Source organism: Meriones unguiculatus, chromosome 15, assembly GCF_030254825.1.
Source record: "Meriones unguiculatus strain TT.TT164.6M chromosome 15, Bangor_MerUng_6.1, whole genome shotgun sequence".
Classification (NCBI taxonomy): Eukaryota; Metazoa; Chordata; class Mammalia; order Rodentia; family Muridae; genus Meriones; species Meriones unguiculatus.
The window spans coordinates 1,610,824-1,624,401 of record NC_083362.1 but is presented as its reverse complement, the minus strand read 5'-3'; the positions used below and the strand labels follow the sequence as shown (position 1 = coordinate 1,624,401).

Genomic DNA, 13,578 nt, shown 5'->3' with positions numbered 1-13,578 from the left:
GCCTGTTCTGGAACATGCTCTGTAGTCTAAGCTGGCAATCAGATTAAGGAGGGGAGAACAGGGTGGGAGGAAATTTATAGAGGAAAAAATGAGAGATGACAAGCCACATAGGGAATGGGAAAGACAAGACGAGTCAGAAGGTCAAGGTGGAAGAGAGGAGAGCTCAGCCAAGGTCAAGGCCATATCTCCAGACAGAAATAGAGGCTGGGCTCAAGGGCAGCCATCTTGTCTGTGACCACAAGGGTATCTCTTCTGCAACATGGGAAAAGAAGAAGCCAGATGGTAAAGGAAGTCGCTGGCCACAGGGAGGTGGGGATGGGAAGCTCTGCTCCTCTCCGTCCTCCACAGGAGGAGGTCTGAGGATGTGGGTCACTTCACCCTGATTCTCTGGACTGCTGAGCACTCCAGTGTCCTTTCTGGGCCTCCTCTCCTGCCTGTGGCTCTGCTGCTCTCATTTCCTGGAGGGCCTCTGGCCATGGTTTGGCTCCTGCTTCTGCTGCTATCAGCATGTCTGCAAGCTGGTGAGTGTGGGGACCTCACTAGCAGGGACTGAACCACAGGAGGGGACACAGGGCTGGGAGGAGTGGGCTGTCGTGTGGACATGGGTCTGCTAGAGGAACAGCCAGTACTCTCTGCCCAAGAGACAGCTCATCCCTCAGAGTGAGCCTGACCCAACCCTCCCCTGTCTGACCTGTCCCACCAGCCCTGGGGACAGTCCTGCCCTTGTCCCACACCTGCCTGTGAGGAAGGCTCAGGAGGCTCTGGGTTGTCCTTTCCATCCCCTGCTCGACCTCAGATTCCCCATCCTTCCCAGGGAACTCAGCAGGATCCAACAGAGACAATATCTATGGGGTGAACCAGCCAGCACGTCTCTCTGGTGTCCAGGGCGGCTCCATCGAGATTCCATTTTCCTTTTCCTTCCCCTGGGAGTTGGCAAAGGATCCTCAGATAAGTATAGCCTGGAGATGGAAGAAGGTCCATGGGGAATTTATCTACAACTCCACCTTAGGTTTCATACATGATCATTTCAAGAACAGGCTCACCCTGAACTGGTCACAGGGTCAGACACATGGAGTCCTCAGAATCCTGGACTTGAAGGAGAAAGATCAGGCCGTGTACTTCTGCAGAGTTTATCTGCGAACGACAGAAGGCAGGAAGTTTTGGCAGTCGATTGATGGGACCCAACTCAAGGTCACCAAGGGTGAGGGCCCCTGCCTCCGGCCTTGATGCTTGTGGCTTCCTTGTCCCCTACATGTCACCTCAGGCTCCACAACTCTCGGCTTTTTTTTTTTTATATTCCTTTGTCTTGGCTCTGCCCACATCTCTGCCAACAACATCTTTTCTGGTAGCTGTGAGAGGCCTTGGCTGGCTCCTCTGCCCTTGTCCGTCATTCTCTGCCCAGACAGAACCCCACTCTTCTCTAAGCTTCAGCAGCTGCCCTACCCACCAGCTCAGTCCCTTCCTATTCCAAATCTAACAGTGTTGGTCTGCCCACTTTCACTTTCTGTATGACCACAGAGGAAATTTACTTCTCAAAGATGCCACTGAGTCTGCTAGGCCTGTGTCAGGACTCCTATTGGTCCCCATGTGCAGATCTGCTCACAGCTCCAGCCTCAGCCCAGAACACACAGTAGGTCCCCATGTGCAGATCTGCTCACAGCTCCAGCCTAAGCCCAGAACACACAGTAGGTCCCACTGGATGTTCTTGGTGTCCTCTGTCCAGGTGGAAACTGACCCCTCTCACCTCAGTGTCATTTTCCCTCCTAGCTGCACAGGACACCTCTGTTACCTCTCCCCACCCACCCCTTGTCTCCTCTCCATGTCCCAGTGTCCCTCTCTCCCTCCTTCCCTCACCTCACCCACACAAGCCCCCAGGCTCTGCAGTAACATGTCCCCATTTTCAGGCTGAGGCTGCTCTGTGTTGTGGTCCCTGATGCAGAAGTAACTGTGTCCTCTGCACATGGAGCCCTGAGGAGCAGCCTTGTCATTGTGTCCTACACATGGCCCCACAGGAGTTGTGGACTCCGTGCTGTGGTCTTTATCTCAACCTTGATCTGTGGCTCTTTTTCTGTGTCTTTTTAATTATGGGGGATTATTTCTACTATTATAAGATTTTTATAAGGCAGCGTTAAACCACTTAGCCATGGCTCTGCTAAAAGTATGTAGACAAAGGCCAACCTTGAACTCACAGAAATCTGCCTGGCTCCTGCCTCCTCGTGCCAACATTACAGACTGGCTCACTCATGAGAGGACGCCCATAGCACAGTGCTCTGTGCAGTCTGCAGCTGCCAAGGAAGGGAGGAAAGGAGCAGTTTCATGGTCTAGCTCAGGGGTTCTCACCCTCCTAAAGCTGAGACCCTGTAACACATTCCTCATGCTGTGGTGACCCAAAGAAGAAAACTGTGTCATTACTACTGGATAATTGTAATTTTTCTACTGTTGTGAATCATAGTGTAAATATCTGATATGCAGAATGCCTGATTTGCACCCCTGCAGGGGAGTGACCCACAGACTGAGAACCTCTGTTCTAAAATTTCCAGATAGGTAAATGGTGAGGAATGAATCTGCAGTGATGTTCTAGAGCAAAGGATTGTACTTGGCTTAACACTGAGTAATACATGTCCAGTTAAAATAATGTATTTTCTAATACACATTTTCATGTATACAGTGTGTGTGGACACGTGGGTCTGTTAAGTCAGGGGTGTCTGTGAGTCTGTGTGTATATATCTATGTGTGTGTGTTTGTGAGTTCACATTACTTCATATGGAGGCTAGAGAAGGGCCTCATGTGCCACACACATTATTTTTGGGGACAGGCTCTCCTGCTGGCTTTAAGTTTGACATAGACACTAGGTTGGCTGGCCAGTGAGCCAAGGCTGTGCCTGTCTCCACCTCCTCAGTTCTGGGATTACAGCTCACTTAGCTCTTGTAGCTGTGGAACTACATACATAGACCAGGCTGGCTTTGAACTCACAGAAATCTGCCTGCCTTTGCCTCTTGGGAGTCATTCCCTCCTCACCTGCTCTTAATGTGAACACGAACTATTAAACTGAGATGCCAAGGCATGAGCAACAAGCTGCTATGGACTAATCATAGCTGTGTGTTACACACTTATGTCAAAAGTCTCTGTGTTTCTATGGCTTAGTTATCTGGGAACAAACGCAAATCTGAAGACACAGCCAGGACAGTGGGGAGTGTGCATTTGAGCTTGCTGTCCTGAGCCTCAGCCTTCAGCATTTGCTCCCCTCTCAGTGGGGACTTCTCACAGCTGCTCCCATCCACAGAGGAGACAGAGGTGACACCCAGCCCTCCCTTCCTCCTCCAGGAGGATGTGCTCACTTCTCACTTCTCCCCAGCAGGCAGCACCACCCTCCCCTCTGCAGTCACCACAGCTGGAAGCAGGGACACAGAGGGTAAGAGGAGCCCTTCACTGGTGATCCTGGGACCCATGCTTGGGATGGTGGTGACCAAGGCAGTGCTCATAACTGCCATCTCTGTGTTGCTGATCTTCCTCTGGTGGAAGAAAAGGTGAGTGTCCAGGACAGGCCCTCACTTGAGTGCCCCCACTGGGAGGGTTCTCAGCTGTGGGGGATGAAGAAGGGCCTGTGCAGGGAACAGGAAAGAAAAAAGAAGGATGTACAGGTGGCTGAACTAAGCAAGTACTGACTCTGGCCTGCTCTCCTTAGAGACCAGCTGAGTGTCAGAGGAGCAAATGCAGGTGAACACAGAGCCTTCTCTAAAGGCCTGCAAGGAGGCATTCAGCAGCCTCAGGGCCAGCTGCTCACTGGGAAGGAGCTGTGGTCTCAGGGAGACCAGCATTCAGGGACAACACCTCACAGGAAGGGAAACCTAGGAAAACTGACAACTGAGTGAGCTGCGGATGTCTGATCAAAATGAGTGTTGAGAGCATGCTGTGTAATAGACTCTTAGATAAAAAGACAATGTGTAGGAAGAACCTGAAGACTAAAAGAGGCAAGGTTAAAGTTATTTTTGTAAAACTGTGTTTGTCAGTTTCTGTCTTAACCCAACTATCATACAAAGAACTGAGACTCTATTATATTAATTTAATAATAAACTTCACAGCACAAGAACTGAGCAGTTATTGCTCGATTCTAAAACCTCTAAGCTAATCTGGAATCCTCTGAGTGCACATCACAGATATACTTACACTTTGTAGCTTTCTTTCCTGAGTTCTCTCCTGGTCCCTCCTGGATATCTGTCTGTCCTCTACTTCCTCCACTATTCCTCTTCCCCTGGCTGGCAAGAAGTCCAGCCATATTCTCTCCCCTGCTCATTGACTGGCTTTATTGCTATATCAGGGGACTAATGGGAACACAGATTATACAATACTGAGACAGAAGATTCTCAGAGCATGACTTACAATCAGATATAGGGGATACAGAAATCAGCAGTTGAATTATACAATAACCTTTATTCTGACAAGGCAAACGATTTATCTTTCTGCTTCTGGGATACCTCATTTGGGATGATCTTCTCTATATCCCACCATTTCCCTCCAAATTTCATGATTTCCTTGTTTTTAATTGCTAAGGAGTATATCCATTGTGTAAATGTACAACAATTGCTGTATCCATTCCTCAACTGAGGGACTTCTGGGTTGTTTCCAGCTTTTGACTATTACAAATAAAGCTGCTGAGAACATAGTTGAGCAAATGTCCTTATTGTATACTTGAGCATGATTTGGATATATGCCTAACAGTAGTATAGCTGGATCTTGAGGTAGCATTATTCCTAATTGTTGGAGTATATACTAACTTATAAATGGATATTAGACAGATAATATAGGATAATCATACCAAAATCTGTACACCTAAGGAAGCTAATCAAGAAGGAGGACCCTGGGGGAGATGCTCAATCTTCATTCAGAAAGGCAAACTGGATGGACATTGAAATTGGGAGAAATCAGGAAAATGGACAGGAGCCAACCACAGAGGGCCTCTGAAAGACTCTACGCAGCAGGGTATCAAAACACATGCTGAGACTCATGGCCAAACCTTGGGGAGAGTGCAGGGAATCTTATGAAAGAAGGGGAGATAGAAAAACCTGGAGTGGACAGGAATTCCACAAGGAAAACAACAACAAAGACAAGAAATCTGGGCAAGGGGATCTTTTGTGAGACTGATACTCCAACCAAGGACCATACAAAGAGATAACCTAGAACCCCTACACAGAAGTAGCCAATGGCAGCTCAGTATCCAAATGGGTTTAGTAGTAATGGAGACAGGGACTGTCTCTGAAATGAACTCATGGGCTGGTTCTTTGATCACCTTCCCCTGAGGGGAAGATGACCCTTACCAGCCACAGAGGAAGACAATGAAACCAGTCCTGATGAGACCTGATAGAGTAGGGTCAAATGGAAGGGGAGGAGGGAGTGGACTGAGGGAGGGGCATAGGAGAAGAATAAAGAGGGAGAGTAGGATTGGGAGGGGTGAGGGAAGAGGCTACAGCTGGGATACAAACTGAATAAACTATACTTAATATAAATAAAATAAAAATTTAAATTTAAAAACATTTTTAAAAATATGTGTACTCTGAAAACATTAACACTCTTGAGTGAAATTACAAAACAGTCAGTGTGATGGCTGAATGGTGAAGTGTTTGCCCCACAAATACAAGGACATGAATTTAATTCCCCAAACCCACATTAAGTGTTGGCAGATTCTTACACAGGCAGAGACACTGGGATCCCTGAGGCTCACTGTGCTTTACCTACTGGGAAGACCAGGGCCAATGACAGACCTGTCTCAAGAGCTACGGTGGAAAGCTCCTACAGGACAGTACCCAGGGTTCTCCACTACCATGTACAAGTGTGTGCACATATGCAAATATTCACAAACATGTGTGTACTGCAGAACAGTAAATTTGTAAATAATAAAGGCAATACTAAAAAATGTAAGGATATTCTCAGAACAGAAAATTCTATACATTAAGTCCTTACAACACAAAACAACATAAAATTCAGTGCAATCCCTATTTGAATACCAATTACATTTTAGTAAAGATAAATGATTTCTCTTCTAACATTTATAAATATTCTAAGAAACAAACATGGAAACAAAGTGAGGGACACACCATACCCAGAACTTCAGAAATGCAGAGAGGTGAATCAGGAGGTCAAGGCCATCAACAGACACACAAAAAGTTGAAGGCCAACCTGGACTCCACAAGACCTTGTACACACAAATGAGAGCCAAGTGTGGACACAGTTTAGAGCAGATTCAAGGCCAGGGAGACTGGAAGACACAGGACAGGGGCAGAGATGAGGAGGGAGTGGGGTGTGACAGAAACCCAGAAATAAAAACTTGACAGTGCAGTCCCTGGCAGCAGAAGGGTTCAGCCTCCAATAGGAAAGAGGAGCAGCTGAGAGGTGGGACAGCAGCAGCCTGGGAGGGAGCAGAAGGCTGACCAGGATTCAAACCAGGAGGCAGAATCTGCAGGGAGGCAGGAGCCTGCACTCAGGGAAAGCTGGAGAGACAGGCTCCAGGGAGGGAAAAGGGAGGCATGAGGAGTGCACAGGAGGGAAGGAGGGAGGGAAGGGACAAGAGGTCAAGGGAAGGAAGCAGAGGGACACAGAGCATGGCTATAGCTCAGGGACCAGCAGAGCTTTGCCCTGTGTGGAGCAGGACAGCTGAGGACTGGCTTCAGGGCCTGGTGACTCTCACAGCTGTCCTTGACTGGCTGCTGAGAGCTGTTTGCTGCCCTGAGCCCCTCATGTTGTCTGAAGACAGAGAACAGCTGAGAGGCAGCATGGAGGACCAGCATGGCTGCCACACTGACACTGTTTCTTCTCCTACAGGCAGCAGACAAAACCTAAACCCAAGGCAGCAGAGCCCTCATCCCACCGAGCAGCTGAGGGGCTGGTTGGGAGGTTTGTCCGGAGAGGCCTGCCAGGGCCCAGAGAGATGGTCCAGTCAGGAAAACATGGCTCATGGGTAGGAGGACCATGGTTAGGTCTGGAGCACCCACATTATAAGCCAGGGATGGGGCAGGAACTTGTAATACCAGCCCTGGACAAGCAAGAGACAGGCAGAGTCATGGGACTGGATGACCAGCTACTCTAGGCTAACTGGTGAGTTCCAGGCCAACAAGAGTCCAGGTCTTTAAAAACAATGTGGATTCCTTTGTTGACAAATCATGGTCATAACTTTTTTTCTGAATTCATTTTAAATTATGTTTTCTAAAATTTTAACTAAATGGACATAAAATATTGTGAGTCAGTGAGATAGCTCTGTGGGAAGAGGAGCCTGCCACCAGCATGCTGACCTTGGGACCCAAATAGTACAAAGTGAACAGTGACTATGGAAAGAGTGACTCCCTTTCAGCGTCACACACAGGTGCCTGGGGAGAGGCCATGATGGTGTGTCCTTAGCTAACAGACCTCCAGGTGCCAGGATCTCTCACCAGGGAGGGGAGCCGACATCACAGTAGTGACTGGTGGCCTCACACCCTGCTTTCCACCCCTTTCCCTGTCTCCTGCCTGGGAATCAGACCACATGGCTGCAGGATGGTGCTGGGAACATCCGGTCCTTAGACAGATAGAAGAAGAGAACCCCACTTCTGCCATGTGGGCTCTGATTTTCTGTCCTGGGATCCCAGGTCATCCTGTCTTTCTGTGGACCTGCGAACACAACTGTGCTGTTCTCTGTCTGTTGGTAGATTCAGTAACACTTTTAATAAATGTCATTTTCCCAGATTTACATAACAGAGTCTCTCCTGACCCTGCTCCCCCACACATCCCATATGAGACTCTCAGAGAGTGGAAGATTGTATCAAGGACATAAGGAAGAGAAGAAAGGACAATGGTCCACACTGAGATCCACTGCCTGAGAATCCTGCCTCCTCTCTCCCTTACTGCCTGACACTGCCATCTCGTCCACAGCCTCATCCTCCATGCTCCACATAAGGTCACAGGACATGGCTGCCTGAGTCCCATGTTGGCTTCCTTTCCTCACTAGTCTAAATAGATGCCCTCACTTCCTGATTTCCTGTCATGTTGATATTCTAGACTCTGGGGTCTCTCCTAGGACCAGACTTCTGTCCCAAGTCCAGTCTCTCCTAATATTTGATGGTCAGAGGGTCAGCTTCTACCTAAGAGAATGATGGGACCCAGAACAGCATCCTGACTGTCCATTAGACTGGAACCAGGCTGTTCTTGCAGCCATAAGAGGTTCCTGGCCATGCCTGGTAGAGATGGCCAGTTTCAGGGAGGCATAAATGCAGCTCTTATTCCTCCAGCCACAAGCCCCAAATGTACCTCAGTCACAGCCCTGGACCAAGTCAGCGCCAACCACATGAGACTAGCGATAGGTAGGATGCATCATGAGGAGGTCCCCAAGGCTTCTCCTGGCTAAAGTGAAGTCTCCTGGGGCAGCTGTGAGAGTCTGGACATGTCTAACTGGACCCAGGCCCACTGAGGAGGAACCCAGCAGCAGCCATGGTCACAGTGGGGCTGGCAGCTGGGTGGTATTTCCTCTGAGATCCCTGAAGTGGTCACTCAAGCAGGATGGCATGACCGAGGTCTGTCTAGTCATCTAAAGAGTCCATTTGTCAGCTTCAAGCCACACACAACTAACCACAGAGAAGGGGCATTAAAGTTGTTCCTCAAATGGTCATGAGACCACCTAGGTTCTTTTACATTGTCCCATAGGGGAACACCACAATGGGGCCACAGCAAGGATTTACACAGAACCAAAATTCTCAACAGGTGCTGAACCCCTGGTCAGACACAGGTAGGGAGACTGGGACTCTGATCTGCCTCAAGAAAACATTATGGTTCCACTGGGGAGCAGACATTGAGTTCTAGTCCTGTACTGGTGTTTGAGTTTGTGTTCATGGCCTGAGCCAGTCAGGAAGAAAGCAAGAAGAGGAATCCAGGTGTGGGGACACAGGCCTGCATAGGACACTGTCAGGAACTGGAGTCTGAGGAGTCACAGAGCCTGGCCTGGGCAGCCATGTTCACTTGGTATGAGGACAGGGGAAGTCAGGGCAGCTGATCAGCTGTGTAGGAGTGTTGCATGATTTGTCTCTGTCTGTGCAGGTGCCTGTGTGTGCAAGTAGGTGTGTGCTCATGTATGTGTAACCCAGAGGACAATCTCAGTCACTGAGAAATGGGACTCCATCCACCTTGGCTGTCAACCTTGGGTCTCTGTGCTCAGCTGGATGGTATTTTGATATGTCGGTTTTGATGTTTTCTTTCCTTCGTTTTCTGGAGACAGAGAAGCTAGATCTATAGACCAGCCTAGTTCCAAACTCCCAGAGATCGATGTGCTTCTGCCTCTCACAAGTTAGAATTAAAGTCCCATATGGCCAAGGGAACTTAAGTTCATTCTTCAAAATTACACTTACTTGTTCTTCTGTGGAGACAGGGCACATATGTGCCTTGCCTGAGACACACCAAGGACCCAACACTGCAGTCTGACACTCCCCGTGGTCAAATATATGCAAAAGCCCCTGTGTGCACACCAGAACCCCAGGCTGCTTTTCCACATAACGTCCCCTCCCGTGGGAAAGCATCATGGCTACAGGGCCCAGTCACTGGTTTGGGGGAAGAAGGACCACACTGCAGGAGACTGCCCACAGTGTCCTGGACAGAAAACATTCCCACAGCAGGGTGTCCATGGGGATCCAACTGAGTCCAGACTGGAACCAGAGCAGAGCCCAGGACTTGGGTTAGAGAGCCAGCAGGGGGCAGCAGCTGGGCTGAGCACAGGCCAGCTGGGGTCCTGCAGAACCTGCCAGGGCTCTTGTGTGAGTATGCTGGGACACAGAAGCTGACATGTGGCCGTCCTGTCAGGTCCAGACCCTCCTTGGGAGAGTCAGACATCAGCTGACCTTTTACCCACAGGCCCCAGTCAGTAAGGGAATGGCAGATGGAACCTGGAGGAGAGAACTCATGGCCAGGAGTCACATTCACAGACCTTGCTGAGGGTAAAGATGGAGTCCCCCTGGTACAATGCTCACTTGCCTGGCATGCTCAGAAACAGGGTTCTTCCTGCAGCAGTAGAGGAAGGGGTGTGATGGTGCACACCTGTAATCCAGATCTTGGGAGGCCCACACAGCAGAATTTGTAGGAGTTCAAGATCAACTTCATAACAAGTTCAAGGATCAGTTTGGAGTAATTGAGGTCCATTTTAAAAACTCAGAAACAAACAGAGAGAAAGCACTTTGTGACAGAGACAGTCGGCCCAGACCCCTCTCCTGACTGACTGCGCATCAGGGGTAACATACCTAGAGCTTCTGTTCCTCGGCTTCCCTGAGTGTAGGATAGATACAGAAGTGTCTCCATGTGTAGCTGGCTGGGAGGCCAGGAGAGTTTGTGTCAGGCTCAAGCCGAGGGATCTGAGGACCATGGGCCCTGGGAGGAAGGCAGAGAAAGCAGACTTGAGTGTTGTGCCTAGACAGTAAGACCACAAAACACCACCAGGTATCCAGTCCATAGCTGAACATGAGGGTTTATTTGATACAAACTTCAGCCCAGGTGGCAAACATTCCTGTAGAAATGAGAGAGGAGTGAGGCCCTGAGGTCTAGGGGAATGGGATTTTTAAAGGGAAAAAGACTCAATTGGGCATTTCCAAGCCCTGGCATTTCATAATTGGGTAATGGGTTCATAAGGAAGTTGACCTTTAAAATGACTGGATTGTTTTGGGACTCAAGACAGTAAACAGTTCTGCCATCTGGAGCATATCTGATAGCAAACAATGCCTGGAGTGTGCTGATTGGATGTTTTTGGGGAAAAAGAGTGATTAGCACATTCTGTGGTCATAAGCCAGGGGCCATCTGGGAGGGTTGCCTGGAAGTGGTATCTTTTAAGTGCAGGAAGGAATGTGGCAAGCCAAATTACTCCATGCAGAAAAGCTGGACATGTCTCAAATAACCTGGTCCTAAGCTTTTATCCAGGACCAAAGTCATGCTGCCCTAAGACTCTATTTTTAAACTTTGGACCTCTCATTTCCCCTTTTCAAGAGGATACTATATCGAATCCTCCAGATGTGTCCAAGAGATAGCATGACCAGAAGACATGGATCAAAGGATCTTCTTTCCAATGTGTAAATTGATACTGTAGGAAACCATTTAACCCTATGCCAGGGAGCAGCTTTAGATATATCATTTCAGCATGTTAGATGGGATTTTGGGCAAAGGTCTCTTCTTCTGAAATTACTTCAGTGCAGAGAAGAGGACCTTTACCATCAGGGTCGAGGAAGAGTGAAATGACAGCCAAAGGCTGGGCACTGGTGCAGTCCTCAGAAGTGTCTGGTTAGTTGATCCACTTGGAGAGTCAGGGAGCAAACATGTCAGCTTCCAGCAAGTCCAGATTTCAGCTTGCAGTGCATAGCTGATCCCCGAACAGATTCTGTCAGCCAGGTGAACATCTGCTGAGACAAATTCAGACGAGAGGTACTAGTTAAAATTTGGCTAGTAATTTGGAAAATTGAGGAGCCCCAAGACAAAGGGGAAAACTCATCTGGGGTCTGTTTGAGCTATGCCAGATCCAGGTCTTCTGAGTTTTTGATTTTTTGAAACTCATATCAATTTTAGTTTCTAAAAGGAAGTATATTGTATCACCATTGTATTTAAATCCATACTTTAGAAAGAGCAGTTAACAGGTGTCGATGAGACAGAAGGAGTAGATTCATGCCATTAAGACTTCATAAAAGCTACATCTTTTGGGTCAGATAGACACACATTAGACAGATGTGTTTAGCATTATGAGAGGCACCTTTAAGTTTATCTCCAGAAGACAATCAAAAGGAAAATAAAATCTCAAGCTTGTGACTCAATAATAAGCACTCAGTGCTCCATCAGCTTATCAGAACTCTGTTGATCCATGTCCTAACTCTGAACTTCTGAAATCTAATAACATGAGAACAACAATAGCAAAGGGGAGGAAGAAATCTGAAATATCTCCCAATTCTTTTATATCACTATAATTTACATTCACATACCTTAAAACACCTCTTTAGACCCTCCAACCTTTCTTGCATTTATCAACTAGGAAAAACATTTTTCTAGACCATTAAACAATTTTTTATATCCTCATAACTTCAACTTTCATATCCTCCTACCTTATATATCTTTACCTCTTTCTATGCAGTTATTCACTGTAGACAAAGACAATTAACATGAAGCCTGTGAGAAGGCAAACCTCTTTACCTTTCTAAATAAAAGATCTAGTACCTACTAGTTCTAAATAGCTAATGAATTGGCCAATGAACTTACAGTGTACCTAATTGTCTGAACTTTAGCAGCAAAGCTACCATTAGCTTAGCTTAGCCATCAATGTGACCAGAGACCTGAGAAGGATAAATTATAGGCTATATATACAAATCAAAATGACAGTGATGACTAGTCAGTCCATGACCTAGACAGTTGTCCCTGGCTCCTGTGGTCTCATGGCATCATGAGAAGAGGCAGTCTGTCCATCAGGCACAGAAGATGAGACAATGTTTCTTGGAAAAAAAGAACATGAGAGAATGGCATTATCTTGCTTTAGCAATGTGAAACAATGACTCTCCCGGTTTCCACAGTGTTGTCCACAGTTTAGGCTGGGCCCTAGTGGAAGTACAGTAGAGGCAGTCTCGTCCAGTGGTTAGCATACCACAATCCAGAGGCCAAGTCATCTGTTGTTGTGTTCAAATCTTCTCAGAGAACTTGGGGAGCTACTGCCAGGATTTGGGGGCCTTTCTCTCATAATAAGCTTACACACATTAAAAGCCATCTTCCACAGTTCCCTGACAAGCTAGAGGGCCAGCATATGAGTTACTCTTTCTCCACATTTAGTTATCCACTCTCAATTACATCCTGTAGAACAGAACACCATTATCTCTAATTCTGGCATATTCCTTAGATAAGTGTTTTAGGACCATATCTATTTCAAGTAGATCTACATAGGCAAAGTCTATAATTACCCATCCTAGGCTTAACCTTAAAAACATAAACAAGAGACTAGCTAAACCTCAGTTTGTAACCAACTGCAGTCATTAGCATAGCTTTAGCATGTATTTCTGAACTAAGATAAAAGCAAAACTTTCAATCAGATACTGTTCATAGAGGAACTGGCAAATCTTGCTGATCTACCACATTGCATTAACACTGCACAGCAAAATGCTTAAAGGACAGAAGTTGCACTTAGCACTAAACAGGGAACTGATCACAGCTGGCAGCCCTCCATAAAGATGGAGGTAAAACTAAGGCTCCACTCTCTTTATCCCTGAACCGACATGGCAGAAAACCATGTGTTGTTACAGGCTGTGGCTGAAAGTTTAAAACATGGCCATTAGGTGTGGCTGCCTCCCCCACTATAGCACTGAGGAGCACTTAGAGTTTTCCATAACCAAGTTCTTACATTGTGATCTAATAAGTTTGAGAACCAACTGCATAACAGAACAGTATAGAACAATTTTAAACTGTATTTGAACTCTTCTGGTCTTACCAAACCTATCACCCAGAAAGAAACAGCATTAATCTGTTCCCTCAGGAACTGGGAGCCATGCACATACTGCAAATCAACCCATTAATGTGAATAGACCATTACAAACCAGGGCTGAATTACACACACAG

General features: G+C 47.2%; 1 protein-coding gene and 1 long non-coding RNA gene across 2 annotated transcripts in view; one reads left to right on the top strand and one right to left on the bottom strand.

The window, feature by feature from the left end:
- The first annotated feature begins 259 nt into the window (after window positions 1–259).
- LOC110556774 (paired immunoglobulin-like type 2 receptor beta) lies at window positions 260–7,874 on the top strand. The gene is made up of 5 exons (XM_060368631.1): window positions 260–282; window positions 349–521; window positions 815–1,201; window positions 3,359–3,527; window positions 6,817–7,874. Exons 1-5 carry the CDS (start codon window positions 260–262, stop codon window positions 7,079–7,081), a joined length of 1,017 nt encoding a protein of 338 aa, XP_060224614.1. The 3' UTR covers window positions 7,082–7,874.
- Window positions 7,875–10,470: 2,596 nt separating this feature from the next.
- The window catches only part of LOC110556757 (uncharacterized), a 60,628-nt gene continuing 57,520 nt past the window's right edge, over window positions 10,471–13,578 (bottom strand). Inside the window, exon 5 of the long non-coding RNA XR_009586358.1 lies at window positions 10,471–11,390. This is a non-coding gene — a long non-coding RNA (uncharacterized LOC110556757). The remainder of the gene's footprint in view (window positions 11,391–13,578) is intronic.

Excerpts from the sequence above, each read along its gene's own strand:
- LOC110556774 (XM_060368631.1), top strand. The coding sequence starts at position 260 with ATGGGAAAAGAAGAAGCCAGATG. Across the intron at positions 283-348 it reads GGAAAAGAAGAAGCCAGATG|GAGGAGGTCTGAGGATGTGG; the intron begins GTAAAGGAAGTC and ends CGTCCTCCACAG. Across the intron at positions 3,528-6,816 it reads TTCCTCTGGTGGAAGAAAAG|GCAGCAGACAAAACCTAAAC; the intron begins GTGAGTGTCCAG and ends CTTCTCCTACAG.